This window comes from Trichosurus vulpecula, chromosome 8, assembly GCF_011100635.1.
Source record: "Trichosurus vulpecula isolate mTriVul1 chromosome 8, mTriVul1.pri, whole genome shotgun sequence".
NCBI lineage: Eukaryota > Metazoa > Chordata > Mammalia > Diprotodontia > Phalangeridae > Trichosurus > Trichosurus vulpecula.
This window is the reverse complement of record NC_050580.1, coordinates 207,956,254-207,971,525: the sequence shown is the minus strand read 5'-3', so window position 1 is coordinate 207,971,525 and position 15,272 is coordinate 207,956,254. Positions and strand designations below refer to the sequence as shown.

The following is a 15,272-nucleotide window of genomic DNA, read 5'->3' as shown; positions in this document are numbered from 1 at the left end:
GCTTAGTGGATAGAGAGATGGTCATGGGGTCAGGAGGACCTGGGTTCAAGTGCTGCCTCTGCCACAGCCCGTAGACCTGAGAATGGGAGAGACCTCAGAGTCTATCCTGTCTAAACCTCTCAATTTGCAGACAAGGAAACTGATACCCAGAGAGATTAAGTGACAAAGTATTAGAAATAGTGTCAAAGCTAGGATTTGAACACAGGTGCTCTGACTTGAGCAATATTAGCTTGTGATCATGGGCAAATAAATCATTTACCCTCTCAGTATCTAGGATACCTCTTTAAGACTATAAGTTGCAGAAAAGTTGAAATCTGTATCAATGGATAGAATTTGTACAATGGAAGCTCGTTACGCTAACAAAAATCAAAGTCAAAGGACACAACCCTCTTTTCAGTTAATAAGCTATATGGTACAAAATGTGTTTTATAGTGGGGTCTGGTAGAAAGTTCCTATGTATCCAAACAACCTTTTTTTTCCAGAGGAAAAGAAGCTAGAAATAAGTTAAAAGGGTAAAAAAAACTCATCAGTTTGATGAAATCTCCAAGGGTCTTAGTTGTCTTCATCCAGGCCCTGGCTGCTTCAGTGTGGTCTCATGCCATCCACTGCTGGCCATCCCAGTCTTTCTCATGCTTTAGGAACACATCATCAGAGCCCAGCTGCGGTTCTGAGGGAGTACTTTTGTAAAGGGCATGCAGGAATTCCTTCACACAGGCTCCCTCTGTTCTGAAAGGGGTGCCTAGTGGAGCCATTGAACATTAGAACTGGAAGAGACCTAGGAAAGCTACAGTCCAACCCCCTCATCTCATAGAAGTGAACTCCGCAGACAGCTGCCAAAGAGAGATCAGGGGTCAGGAGCAAGGGCAGGCCAGCTGCATTGCTCGCCTCCTCCCTTCTCCAGCACAGAAAACAAAGGTCAGGAGACACAAGAACTTTATAGAACTCTTGTTAGAATGAATGCTGTACTTGAAAAGGGGGGTCTCTGCAATCCCGAGAGGCTGTCCTGTTGACAAGGGTAGGAGGCATCAAGTAATGGACAATTAAATTTAATTCAGTAAGCATTTATTTGGTAATGGCTGCGTGTGGAACACCACAGTGTTCAGTGCTAGGGGACATATAAAGTTTAGATTTGAGCTTAGAGTCAAGAAAACCCAAGTTCAAATGTGGCCTCAGACACTTACCAGCCATCTGATCCTAGGCAAGTCAAAACAAAACCAACTCTATTGCTTGTTTCCCCAACCGTAAAATAGGAATGAGAATAGCGTCTACCCTCCAGAGTTGTTCTGAGGCTAAAATGAAGTAATATCTGTAAAGTGCTTAGCACACTGCCTGGCACACAGTAGGTACCAAGTAAATGCTAAAAATTATCATCTTCTTTGTCGTTGTCAGCATCAGTGTTATTGTATTAGATACGGTCCTTGCTCTTGTGGAGTTTAGAGTCTAAACTGGGAGAATTAATAAAACGACAGCAATGATAATAGTTAACATTTATGATGCTTTCAGGTTTATAGAACTATTTAACAGGGATCATCTCGTTCAATCATGAAGTACGTGTGATAAGTACGATGGAGAATCGTGAGACAAAATGCTTGTGAGATGAGAAGGAAGAGGTCATTACAGAGGAGAATTATCACGCAAGGTGTTTGAAGGCAGTAGCATTTGAGTTAGGCTTCAAAGGATGGGTAGGAATTCAGCAGACACGGGGGGAGGGGGCTTAGGGACTGGTGTGGGCAGAAGGCACAGAGTGAAGGAAATTTATTGTGTTTTAATTTGGCTGGAGTATGTGGAGAGGAGTAAGATGATGATGATGATGACGATGATGATGATGATGATGGTGATGATGACGACCATGATGATGACGATGAAGACGACGACAATGGTTAGCCTTTACGTAATGCTTTAAGATTTGTAAAGCTCTCTACAAATATTATCTCATTTGATTTTCACAAAAATTCCGGGAGGTAGGTGCTATCATTATTCCCATTTTATAGACAAGAAAACTGAGTCAGGAAGAGGTTAAGCGACTTACCCAGTATCACACAGCTACCAAAGTGTCTGAGGCTACATTGGAACTCAGATCTTCCTGACCCCCAGGTCAAGATCTCTACCTACTGCAATAAGGCATGAGGCTAGAAATAGAAAATTAAGGTAGCACCAAATTGAGAAGGGCCATGAATGCTAGGCAAAGAAGATTGAACTATATTTGTTAGAGGATAGGGAGCTCTTGAAGATTTTTGCATTTAACTATCAGGTAGCATTCATAGCCATTTGCCCATGCTTATCCCATGGCCAGCTGGGTTGGAAATGCCCCGTAAGGGCGATGTTTTCTATGGTTACCAATTAGCCAGACTCTCACTTCTCTCAATAACATGCTGCCAGTTTATCAGGGGATCTGTGAATAAATGGGTGTAGCCTATCAAAATCAACTTCTGACTGTCATCCTCTCCACCCTTGTCATTCCATCCATCCATGGAAAACCATCCCACCCTTTGAGCTGGCTTACTTCATTTGGCATTAATCATGTGACCATGGCATAATGGAATGAGCTTCATGCAGGAACAGACAGGCATACCTGGTTACTATAAGTGGCATTTCCTCTTAGCAAAGAATCACTAAGAAAATAAACATTAAATAATAACCAGGCTATGCATATAGAATAGTCATTAAAGTATGTAAAACAACCACCAAGCACTTGGCAAGCCCGAACTGTGCTTCCTCATGTAATGGAAATCTCACTTAGTTCCCCACAGCCTTTGCTTCAGCCAGCAAAGCCGAGTCCATTTGAATTTTGTCTCGCAAAATAAAGAAGCAGGCCTCCTGGAAGTACTCTAATCCTGGTATTCAAGGCATAGAAAATAGACTCTGGATATAGATGACATCAAGAGCTCAGTTTTAGGCCAAAGAGTATAATTCAGGATCTGAAATGAAAAGAAAGCCAGGAGGGCCCATGCTTCCCCTGGCCTTGGCTAGCTGGTTGCTGGCCAAGATCTCTGGCATTCTTTTTCCTTTCAGGGGCATTGCTCTGTGGCACTGAGTGCATGGGCCCCCATCTGCCTTAGCTTCTTCTCAGACAACTTCTCTCTCAATACAAAGACCCCACTAGTCCTCCTAGAAGAGGGCAAGGTGCATTGTAGAGTGAGGAAGCTTTTCATGTGTAAAGCAGAAAAGGAACTGTATAAAGTTCCATCTTAGGGGAATTTACATATTACAAAAAACCTTCTCTCATAAAAGGTTGCGCAGGACTGCACCCCCAACCTCAGGAGAAGGAATTTCTGAGTTCCCAGAATGGTAAAGGGAAGCATAGAACTAGATGTGAGATAACCAAACCTTAGGAGAGATGAGTTGATCATCTAATGGCAAGGACCTCATGTCTTGAGATAGAGAACAAATCTCAACGAACCTTACCACTTTCATTGGACACTGCCTCCTTAAGGAGTTGATCATTCTAAGAGTGAAGCGTGACAGAAAATGGAAAGAATGGGGCAAGATACGTGAATGTAATAAAATAGAAATAAGCTATGAGAGAGCTAATATTTGATCATTCACAAAGTCTATACTCATTATGGACACAATATTGAAAGAATAGGATGACAAAATTCTGACTAGACAAGAAAGGAAAGGAAATGAGAAAGACAAAACAAAAGAACACTTCTTAAAAGAGGATGCAATAAAAAATATGCTCCTTAAATAAGAGATTAGAGATAAGTGGAAGGGAAAAGAGAAAAGATTGATATTTCCACCTCATATTTAATTGGGTGAAGAGATAGAAAGCACAAAATATGAGAAGTAAATAAAAATAAAGTTGACAAAATTATCAATTTAAATAAATTAAAGGAACAGGTTACTTCAAGTAAGTGAAAACTGGGGGAGAGCCTGTAGGAATAGAATAATATCAAAGTAGTATAAGCAAAACTAGTCACTGCATTGAAAAGAGATAAAACCAGTACAAAAGAAATAATTGGAGAAAAACACAAGCCTAATAATCATAACGCTAAATGTGAATAGATTAATCCAATAAAATGAAAGTGGCAAAATGGATAAGAAAACAAAATCCAACACTCTTCTGTATACAAGAAATTCACATCAAAATAAATGTACCAAATAAAATTAAGAGACTGGAACAAAATTTTCTATGCATCATGTGATTCCAAAAACAAAAACCCAAGAGTTGGAATCACATCAGACAACACAGAAATACAAATTCATAATGCCAAATGCCAAGAGAAATAGAGTAACTACATCAGGTTTAAAAGAACCATAAAAAATGAAACAGTATCAGTACTAAATGTACGTGCATCAAATGGTATTACATCAAATTCATAAGGGAAATTAACTGAATTTGAAAAAGCCATAAGCAATAACATAATAATTGTAAGAGATTTTTCTTTGGAGCTGTAAAAATCTACCAGAAAGACAAACAAAAACGAACATACAGACTTTTAGAGAAGTTCAAAGAACTTATACCATCTTTTGGATGGGAACATTAAGGAATGCCAGGGCAGAGAAATTATAAACAAATGTAAAGGAAACAGAAATATTAAGCACATCTTTTATATACTATAATGCAATGAAATGCAGGGTATCCCAAAAGTTCTTAGTGCAGTTTTAAGCTTTAATAACTTCATTTTGTCTAGCTTTATAAAGTACCCTCTTGGTAATTGAATTGGTCTGTCATTAAATTTGTAAATTAATTTAGGTAGTATCATAGATTTCACCATATTGATGTAATATTTATCATATTTTTATAAACTATAAGCTACAAAAGCTTAAAACTATGCTGAGACTTTTGGAATAGAATGGAGAAACAGATATAGGCCAAAATGGAGACTTAATAATGACATCATACATAATGATTAGGCCAAAGAACAAAACATAAAAAATTAATAACCATGAAAGAGTATGAAAGCAACTAGACAACAAACCAAAATCTCCAAGAGGCCACCACAACAGACCTTAGAGGAAATAATTATTTCTCTGAAAATATACATTAAAAATAGAAAAAAGAGAATTAATGAACTGAGTGTGTAATTAAAACAAAACTAATGGATTGTTGCTGGGAACGGGGCAGGAAGAGGTATATAAGGAAAAAGGCTATACAAAAATAGAATCTATCAATTAGAATACATTTTAATTTGTTTAAGCTAGAAAATCAATAATAAAACATCCAAAATAAGCACAGGAGAGAAAAATCTTGAAAATTAGAATAGGTACACAGTAAACAAAGAGGCTGTAAAAATAATAAGCCAAGCTAAATCCTGGTTCTTTGAAGACTAACAGAATTGATGAACCTTTTGCTAACCTAATTTTTAAAAGAAAGAAGAAAAACAAATTACCCAAGTCAAAAAGAACACAGTGAAATCACAACAGAGAAGAAATTTTAAAAATGATCAGAACCTTACCTATAGAAGTATAAAATGCCAAAATTAACAGAGCATGAAATGTGGATCTTATGTAACCCAATCAAAAAAAAATAACATTGAACAAGACACAAAGGGCCTCAAAGAAAAAAAAAATAAATCCTAGTCCAGATGAATTTAGAGGCAAGTTATAGCAAACAAAGAGTAATTAATACCCATGCTACATGTATTATTTCCAAAACTTGAGAAAAAACACTTTATATTTTTAATATAGTCCTCATACCTAAACCCAGGAAGGATGAAGCAAAAACAGAAAACTTTAGGTCAATCTCACTAATTAATTGTTGTAGATAGCTCCGAGTAAACAATTCAGGATCAGCTTCTTATCTTCCACTTAATAGTGTTAGAGAGTAGCCTGGGGAAGCTAAAAGATTAAGTGAATTGTCCAAGGTCACACAGCCAGTATGTGTTAGAGACAAGACTTGAACCCAAATCTTCCTGACTTTAAGGCCAGCTTTATATCCAATATGCCATGCTCCCTCTCTTTCCTGATGGATATTAAAGTAAAAATTTTAAATAAAATCATATACAGCAATATAGCCAAAGGGGAAGGAAAGCATTCATTATAACATGTTTATACCAGAGATAGTTCAACATTAATAGAACAATTAACATAATTAATCACAATAAAAACTAAACGATCCCCCCAAAAACGTGATTTTATCAATTGATGAAGAAAGGCCTTTCATAAAAGGGGAAGAAAATTAGGATTTATATAGTGCCAACTACCAGCCAAGTATCATGTGATGTGCTTTACAAATATTATCTCATTTGATCCTCACAACAACCCTGCAAAAGTAGGTGTTGTTATTATCCTCATTTTACAGTGGAGGAAACTGAGACAAACAGAGGTTAAGTGACTTGCCCAGGGTCACACAGCCAGTAAGTGTCTGAGGTCAGATTTGAACTCATATCTTCCCCTCTCTGGGCACAGTGCTCTAGCCACTCTATCCACCTAACTATCTCTATAACATTCATTTTTACTAAGAACCCTAAAAAGCATAGCATAGAAGGACCGTTTAAAATATTATACAAACATATATATGTAAAATTATAACTTAGAATTATCTGTAATGGGAAAACACTAAAAGATTTTCTAATAAATACAGAAATAAAGCAGAAGTGCTGGTTTTTCCCACTATTATTTGATATCGTTCTAGAAATCTTAACAATAGAAAGAAAACAGAAAAATATATTAAAAGGCAGAACTATTGATGAAGAGGAGAAAAAAATATAACTCTATTTGCAGATAACATGGTATTTTCCTTAGAAAACCCTAGAGAATCAGCAAAGAAACTGACTAAAAAAACAATAGCTTCAATAGGCATATATATATACATATATGTGTACGTATATACAAAAGAAATTCACACAAACCAGCAGCATTTCTATATGGCAATAACAAAGTCCCCAGGAGGGAATAATAAAAAGAAAAGTCCCATTCAAGATAATAAAAAAATTCACAAAATATCTCTATGAAGATACAGAAATACACTCTTTAAAGAAATAAAGAATGATATAAATAATTGGAGCCATGTTAACTGTTCAATATAATAAAATTTATGATACTATCTAAATTAATTGAAAATTCAATGATAGATCACATAAACTACCCAAGAGTGTACTTTTAAAACTAGAGAAAATGAAAACAAAATTAATTTGGTAGAACAAGAGATTGAGAAGCTCGAAATGAGTAATTTTTTAAAGAGTGAAGAGTAAAAAGTACTCCCAGACCTCATATTATATTATAAAGCAATGATAACAAAATTGTTTGGTACTGGTTAAAAATTATAAAAGTAGATCAATAAGACAGACTAGGTGGGCAAGAATAAAAATAATCAAACTCAACAACTTTATCTTCAGTAAACCTGAGAACATAAACTGTTTGGGGATAAACTCCCCATTTGGCAAATGCTTCTGGGGAAACTGGAAGGCATTTGGGCACAAATTAGGTTTAGACCAGCCTTTATACTATATATAGCAAATAAACTCAAAAAGAGATACATGACCTGAATATTAAAGAACAACATAAAAAATAATGAAATCCAGTCAGTATCTTTTATGACTATACTTAGGGTAGAATATTTTAAATTTTGTATTGATAGCTTTTGTTTTTTCATCACCTACATTTCTGAATGTAATTCCCCCTCCTCTTCCCAAACATTCATTCCTTGTAAGAAAGAGAAAAGAGACAGAAAAACAAATCAACATACTAGCTAAGTCTGACAAGTATTCCACACACATAGTCCCTTCCCCACCCTCCCTCTGCAAATAAGGGAGAAGGAGAGAAGCATATTCTTATTTTTTCTTTTTGGGGACCAAACTTGGCCAATATGGTTTCACAACATTAATTTTTGATTATTATGTCACTAATATTCTTTCCACTTACATTATTATAGTCAGTGCTACAGGGAGAAATTCTAAACAAACAAAAAAAGGCTGGAGGAGACCACAGAAGAGAAAATAAATAATTTTGATTATGTGAAATTGAAAAACTTTTGTACAAAGAAAATCAATGCAGCTAGGATGCAAAAGGAAATTGTCCATTGGAGACAAAATTGGTTTTGCATTTCCGACGGGGCTTAGATTAGCACAAATATATGACCAAGAGTCATTCCCAATGGATCAGTGGTCAAAGAATATGACCAAATACTTTTCAAAGGAAGATTTTCAAACTATGAAATTTGCTCCAAATCACTAATAATAAGTGAAATACAAGTCAAAACAACTCTGAGGTTTCCTTTGAGGCATATAGATGGTGCGATAGATAGAACTCTGGACCTCCATTCAGGAAGACTTGACTTCAAATCCAGCCTCTGACATTGTGTGACCCTGGGCAAGTCACTTAACCCATGTTTGCCTCAGCTTTCTCAACTGTAAAAGGGGAATGATGATAATAGCACCTCCCTCTCAGGGTTGTTGTGAGGAACAAATGATATAATATTTGTAAATCACTTAGCACAGTGCCTGGCACATAGTAGGTAGTTTAATGTCAGCAGAGCAGTTGATCTCCAGTGAGAGCTGTGCTAGACCTCATGTTGTTTTTAACATTTTTATCAGTGCCTTGGATAAAAGGCATATAGATGGCATGCTTATCAAAGCTATCACAAAGTTAAGAGGTATAACTGGCATAGTGAATAACAGTACGGATCTCCAAAAAGTATTAACAGGTGTTTGAGCTGAATCTAAGAAGAAGAATTCAATAGAAATTAAGTGTAGCCTTATACTTGTGTGCAGAAAAGTCAACTTAACAAATCCAAGATGGGAAGGCATAGCTAGCAGTTTGTCTGGAAAAGGTATGAGGGATTTAATGGACTGCAAACTCAGTCTGAGTCAGCAAGGTAGTATGGCAGCCAAAAAAGCCTAATGTGATCTTGGATTATATTTAGAGAGACGTAGCTCCCGGGAATAAAGAGATGATTGTCCCTTTGTATTCTGTCCTAATAAGACCACAACTAGAGTATGGTATTTCACTTCTGGACTCCACAGGGTAATAAGGGCATTGCTAAGTTGGGGCACATTCAGATGAGTGCAATCAAGATGGTGAAGGGACTGAAGTCCTCATCACATGAGGATTTTTGTTGTTGTTTGTTGTTGAGTTGTATCTGACTCCCTCATTTGGGGTTTCTTGGTGAAGATACCAGAGTGCTTTGCCTTGCTTCTCTGGCTCATTTTATAGATGAGGAAACTGAGGTAAACAGGGTTAAATGAATTGCTCAGAGTCACACAGCTAGTAAGTATCTGAGGCCAGATTTGAATTCAAGTCTTCCTGACTCCAGGGCTGGTGCTGTAACTACTGCACAACCTTGCTTCCCATATGAGGACTAGTTAAAAGAATTGGGCATATTTGACCTGGAAAAGACAAATAGCACATGGAAGGTATACTTTCCCTCCCCTTTCCTTCCTCCATTGCTAGATAGCTAGATGGATATAGTAATATATGTGTATATATGTACACGTGCCTATATAATTTTAAGCTTTTATGTAGATATTTACTGGGAAGATATTACAAGAACAAAAGTGTAAACAATACTTCCCCCAGCACTTTGAGCCACACTCCCCCCATACTACCTTCGTCTTTAGGCAGTGTGGGCTCAAGCCTAAAGCAGTTTCTACAAAACATTTCATGCAAGCTGTTTTGGGGTTTGCATTAGAATAGAGCTGTTATTCTGCTTATCTCCAGAAAAAAGAATCGGGAGCAACAAATGGAAACGACAAAAATACAGATTTGGGTGTGCTGTCCCGAAAAACTCCCCGACAGAGACATCCAAAATTAAACGGGCTACCTCAAGAGGCAGTGGGCTCTGTCTTCTTGGAGGTCTTCAAGGCAACAACCACTTACTATGTGCCAAAGCACTGTGCTAAATGCTGGGGATACAAATACAAGTGAAAAGACAAGGAACTTACATTTCAACTGGGAAAGACAACACCCAGAAGGGAGTTGAAAAGAGGGTAGAGGAGATGGGTACCTACTCACAAGAGCATTTGTCTTGGAATCCAGAAAGTCAGAATTGGAGCCAGGAGAGGAATGAAGGTTGGCTGTCCTGGGCCTCTCCCCAAAATGGAGACCCCAGGAGGAATTTAATGATGAGAAAACACAGGCAACATGGTGGAGGAATGCTCTAGGGTGAGAAGGTTTCAGGGGTGGATGGATATTCCAGGATGACGAGGCCCCCAGTACCGAGGGAAGTCCCAGGATGAGACTGCAGCTGAGCCCTGGTGCTAAGGTCAGGAAAGTCAGAAGTACAGTCAAGAGAGGCCGAGGGAGTAGGTATGTCAGAGTGGGAATTTCTTTGGGGTTTGTGTTGGACCAGACAATTGTCGAAAACTGTGCCAACTCTCAAATTCCATGATTCTGTGATGTCTTCTTTCCAGTTCTTTGCTACTGGAAAAACATTACTATTAGTGTATTGGTGTGTTTGTGTGTTTATCTGTATATGTATAACAGTACTATGCATGTGGAATACTTATCACATTTGGCCAGTATACTGATTTGTTTCATTAATTTTTTTCCCTCTTTCTTTTTTTCTTTGTTTATAAGGGATGATTCTCTGGGAAGAGGAGGGGGAAATATATTGGGAAATGTAGGTGATGGAAAAACAAAAGATATCAATACAAATTTTAAAGTATTCTCTCCCCAGTATAGGCATAAAGTATATTGAATCTCTTCAGGACCCACTCAGGGACTCCCATGAGTCTATGGAACATACTTTGAGACCTGCTGCATTAACTCATCAGCTAGACAGTCAAAGGAAATGAAGGCGATATATATATATATATATATAAATATATACATACATATATATGTACATACATACACACATATACATAGATATATAATTTTTAGTCATGCATGTCCAACTCTTCGTGACCCCATTTTGGGGTTTTCTTGGCAAAGAAACTGTAATGCTTTACCATTTCCTTCTCCAGCTCATTTTACAGATGAGGAAACTGAGGCAAACAAGGTTAAATGATTTGCCCAGGATCACACAGTGAGTAAGTGTCTGAGGCCAGATTTGAACTCAGGAAGACTCGTCTTACTGACTCCAGGCCCAGCACTCGTTATACCCCCTAGCCCCCCCCTCCGCCCCTCTCTCTCTCTCTCTCTCTCTCTCTCTCTCTCTCTCTCTAGCTCTTGTGCTCTCTCTCATAAGTGTGTGTGTGTGTACACACGTGTGTCTACACACATATTCACATCCTTCCTTGGCATATATGCCTAACAATAGGATATAATTCCAAATCGCTTTCTAAAACGCTTGCATCAATTAATTCACAGCTCTACCAACAGAATTACGAATTGTTTTGCATAACAATTTCATTTATCTGTATCTTGTTTTCTAGCCAGACCACTATGCTACTAACACAGCGCTGCACCCTTAGCCCAATATTTGTTGTGTACCTTCTGTCATACTGGCTATGGTCGATAGCCTGCAAGTAAAGGGTGTATTTGAATGTGTCCTAGTTCCTTCCATTACCCAGTGGGATGTCTTGCCAGCTGTCTATAGGAAACTCTGCCCAGTGGTCCGGCATTGTAGGAATCTGTCCAGCCTGTTTCATGGAATTTGTCAGGCCAGCCCTGGATATAAGGATAAAGAGATACTAGAGATGAAAGCTCTGTGCCCCTTACCTTCACTCCTCACCTTTCCTTCTGTTCCTTAAGGGCTCATTGGCCAGGGACTGAATCTCACTGTGGGAGGAGCTGCGCTATCTCTCTCTCTCTCTCTCTCTCTCTCTCTCTCTCTCTCTCTCTCTCTCTCTCTGTCTTCACCTAGGTCTACAGCCAAGTACATCAGGCCCCAGTTCAGAAAAAACCTTCTGGCTCCCTTCACAAAACATTAGCCAGATGGTCACAGACTAATCAGTGGAAAGTATTGGATCAGCTGAACTGGTTGGTTCTACTCTGTCCACTTTGTGTAGACCCAGTTTATTTGGGACTGAGAAAGGGCCAACAGTTTTCCCTTATCTGGTATTAGCTCACATGTCTTTCATTTTCCTACAGATACCAATGTGATACGGTATATCCAACTGACAGAGATGAAACTCAGCAGATGTTCCCAGAGAGAGAAAGAAGCCTTGTAACCAGGAAGCTTCCTTCAGAGATGGACCCATGGTGGACATTGTGCTTCCAGGGGCCCAGCAGGTGGATTTCCCCTTCCTGGGTTTGGTCCCTTTCCTGCACCTCTCCTATCTTCCTTCAAAAGCCCCCTTAAACTCTTTGTCTACTCCCAATATGAAGAGAAAGAGAGAGAGAGCAAGAGAAGCCAGCTTAGAATGTGGCCAGGTGCCAGAAAATGGTCAAAGCCTTGCTCCCTTTGTTGAGAAGAAGCCTGAAGAGGAGATTTGTGTCAGAGTTGGAAAAGGTTTAGCTGGTGATTTCCGCTACCTGGATCATACCTGGAAGGCAATTCATCTGAAAGGCAACCTAGAGTCTGTAAGCTTTTCCCTTCTAATTGCCTCCCTGATGGACTAAGCCAGCCCTAACAGACACATCTGAAAGATGGGCACAGAAAGAGCTGGAGACCCCAAGCCCCTCCTAGAGGGATGTAGATGTGTATACCAATTTCCCTCCCCCTCCCACACTCCCATTCTTGGCTCCTGTTGTATTCTGTGTGCCCCAAATCCCCAGTCTCCCTTTGGGGTTCTAGGACTCTGTTACAAGCTCATCTGCCACTGAAGCCCCCACTAAATGCCTTCTCAGTGAACTTACATCCCCTTCCCACATAGTGACTTTGATGGCAGAAAGGAGCAGATATGGGAAAGTTAGGGCGATGGCAAGAGTGAGGGAAGGGGGACAGTGATACAAAAGCTGAGAAAAGCTTTGTATAAGTCAGGGGATAAAACTATGGACTAATTAAATGCAAATAAAAATAAATTAACAGGTAATAATAACCTGTCATTTCTTTTTGAAATAGCCCCCCCTAACCATTTTTCCCACCCCTCACCCCTCACACCAAGTCAAGGATGTACTCACATAGCATTGGATGACCTTCAGAGCAGCTGACCATTCGCTTAGTGCCCTGTGGAGTTGCTTATACTCTGTACCATGTGTCCTCTGCGGATGTGTCTACCCCCAGCATGTGTAGTCCCAAATCAATCCAACAAGCATTTATATAAAGCACCTACTATGTTCTAGGACTGTTTTAGGTGCTGGGGACACAAAGACAAAATACAATTAGTCCCTGCCTCAAGGAGTGCACATTCTTCTCTTCCTTAACCTCAGTATAACCTAGTCAAGGTTGGGTGGCAAGACATCAGTTGAGCCATGAGTCCATTTTTGGATAGCTATAATTGTCAGGAAGTTTTCGCTTATTTTGAGATGAAATCTGTCTCCTTCCTACTTCTGCCCATGGGGCCTTGATCTTGGGCCAAACAAAGCAAATTGAATCTATCTCTCACATGATAATCCCTCTACTTCCACCACTAAGTTTTGTCTTCTCTAGGCTAAATATCCCCTGGCAGGGTTTCTAAGTACCCTCACCATACTGGTTGCCCTCCTCAAGGCATTTTACATTTTGACCCTGCTTTCCTTAAAATAGGGTATTCAGAGCTGGGCTCACTATTCCAGATGCGTTCTGAACAGGACTGAGTACAACGATGTTCTCCCTTCCTACACCTGGACATCACGCCCTAGGATTATGGTAGCTTTTCCGGCAGCCAAAGCACACTGCTGACTTCTATGATACTTGTAATCTACTAAAAACTACTGGGTCTTTGTTACATGAATTGCTTTCTAGGATTATCTTCCTCACCTTGTATTGTGCAGTTGGTTTTTCTGAGCCCAATGTCAGAACGTTATGCCTACCCTTATTAAATTTCATCTTAGTGTCAACCAAACATTCCAACCTGCTGAAATCTCTTTGGATCCCACATCTCAGATTCCATTATATTATTGATCCCGTCCAGCTCAAGGACAACCATTTCATAAAACCTGCTTATATAATCGACACTGGTATTAGTTCTGTCTTCCCAAATCATCCTTACAGCCCACTGGTTCTCAAATGTTTTGGTCTCAGGACACCTTTACCTTGTTAAAAATTATTGAAGACCCCAAAGAGCTTTTATTGATGTGGTTTGTAGCTATCATTACTTACTGTATTAGAATAGTAAAAATAAATAAATTTTAAAAATATTTAATCATTAAAAATAATAATAAACCCATTATACATTAACATAAATGACAAATTTTTATGAAAAAATACTATTTTCCAAAACAAAAAAATTAAGAAGAGTAGCATTGTATTACATGTTTTTGCAAGTCTCTTTAATGTCTGACTTAATAGAAAACTGCTAGGTTTTCCTAATTGGCTTTTGCATTCAATTTATTATGATAGGTTGTTTCGGGCGAAGTTTATGAAGAAAATCTGCCCTCACACAGATATGTAGTTGGAAAAGGGAGGAGTATTTTAGTAGGCAAATAACATCTTAGTATTATTATGAAAATAATTTTGACCTCGAGGACCTCCTGAAAGGATTATGGGGCTGTGGAACATACTTTGAGAACCATTGCGTTAAGCCATGATCAAGACGTTGAGAGCAGACGAGAGCATGGAGATTGAGTCTCCTCTTTCCTTCTCCTTAGGTCGAGCTTAGCAGTAGTTCATGGTTATATTGCACTTTACAGTTTACAAGGCACTTTCCTTACAAAGATCCTATAAAGCAGATGATGCAAAGACTTGCATCTCCATTTCACAGATGAGAAAACTGAGAATCATCAAGACTAAATATCTGCCAAGGTAAATCAATCAGTAAGCATTTACTAAGTGCTTACTTATTGTGTACCAAGCTGTTGGGCATACAGAGACACCCATAAAACTTTTCCCATCGTCAAATGCAAAGAAATTTTGTTAGGGGAGGTCCTAGCAGTTGAGGAAATCTGGAAAGACCATATGTAGGAGGAGGTGGTATTTGGGCTGAGTTTCGAAAAAGGCCAGGACTCTAAGAGAGGTGGCTAGGTGGTGCAATACATAGAGTGCCAAACCTGGAGTGAAGAAGGTTCATTTTCCTGAGTTCGAATCTTAGATACTAGCTGTGTTACCCTGGACAAGTCACTTAACTCTGTTTGCCTCAGTTTCCTCATCTGTAAAATGAGCTGGACAAGGAAATGGCAAACTACTCCATTATGTTTGCCAAGAAAACCCCAAAACGAGTTCATGAAAAGTGTCACATGACTGAACAACAAAACAAAGGATTCTAAGAGGTAGAGATGGGGGGGGGGGGTCACATAACTGATAAATGTCACAGCCAGCTTTTTCTTTGGCTCCTGAGCACTTAGCCAGGAAGTACTGAATAAATGGTTGTTGATTGATTCATTGCCTTCTGATTTGCAGTCCATCACACCCCACTGCTTCCTCTTCC

At 38.8% G+C, this 15,272-nt stretch overlaps 1 protein-coding gene across 1 annotated transcript in view; it reads left to right on the top strand.

Moving 5' to 3' along the window:
- The window catches only part of TTC9 (tetratricopeptide repeat domain 9), a 52,058-nt gene extending 38,025 nt beyond the window's left edge, over positions 1-14,033 (top strand). Inside the window, exon 3 of the mRNA XM_036736991.1 lies at positions 11,917-14,033. Within this exon, the coding sequence (XP_036592886.1) occupies positions 11,917-11,996 (80 nt within the window). The 3' untranslated portion in view covers positions 11,997-14,033. The remainder of the gene's footprint in view (positions 1-11,916) is intronic.
- Positions 14,034-15,272: the final 1,239 nt, after the last annotated feature.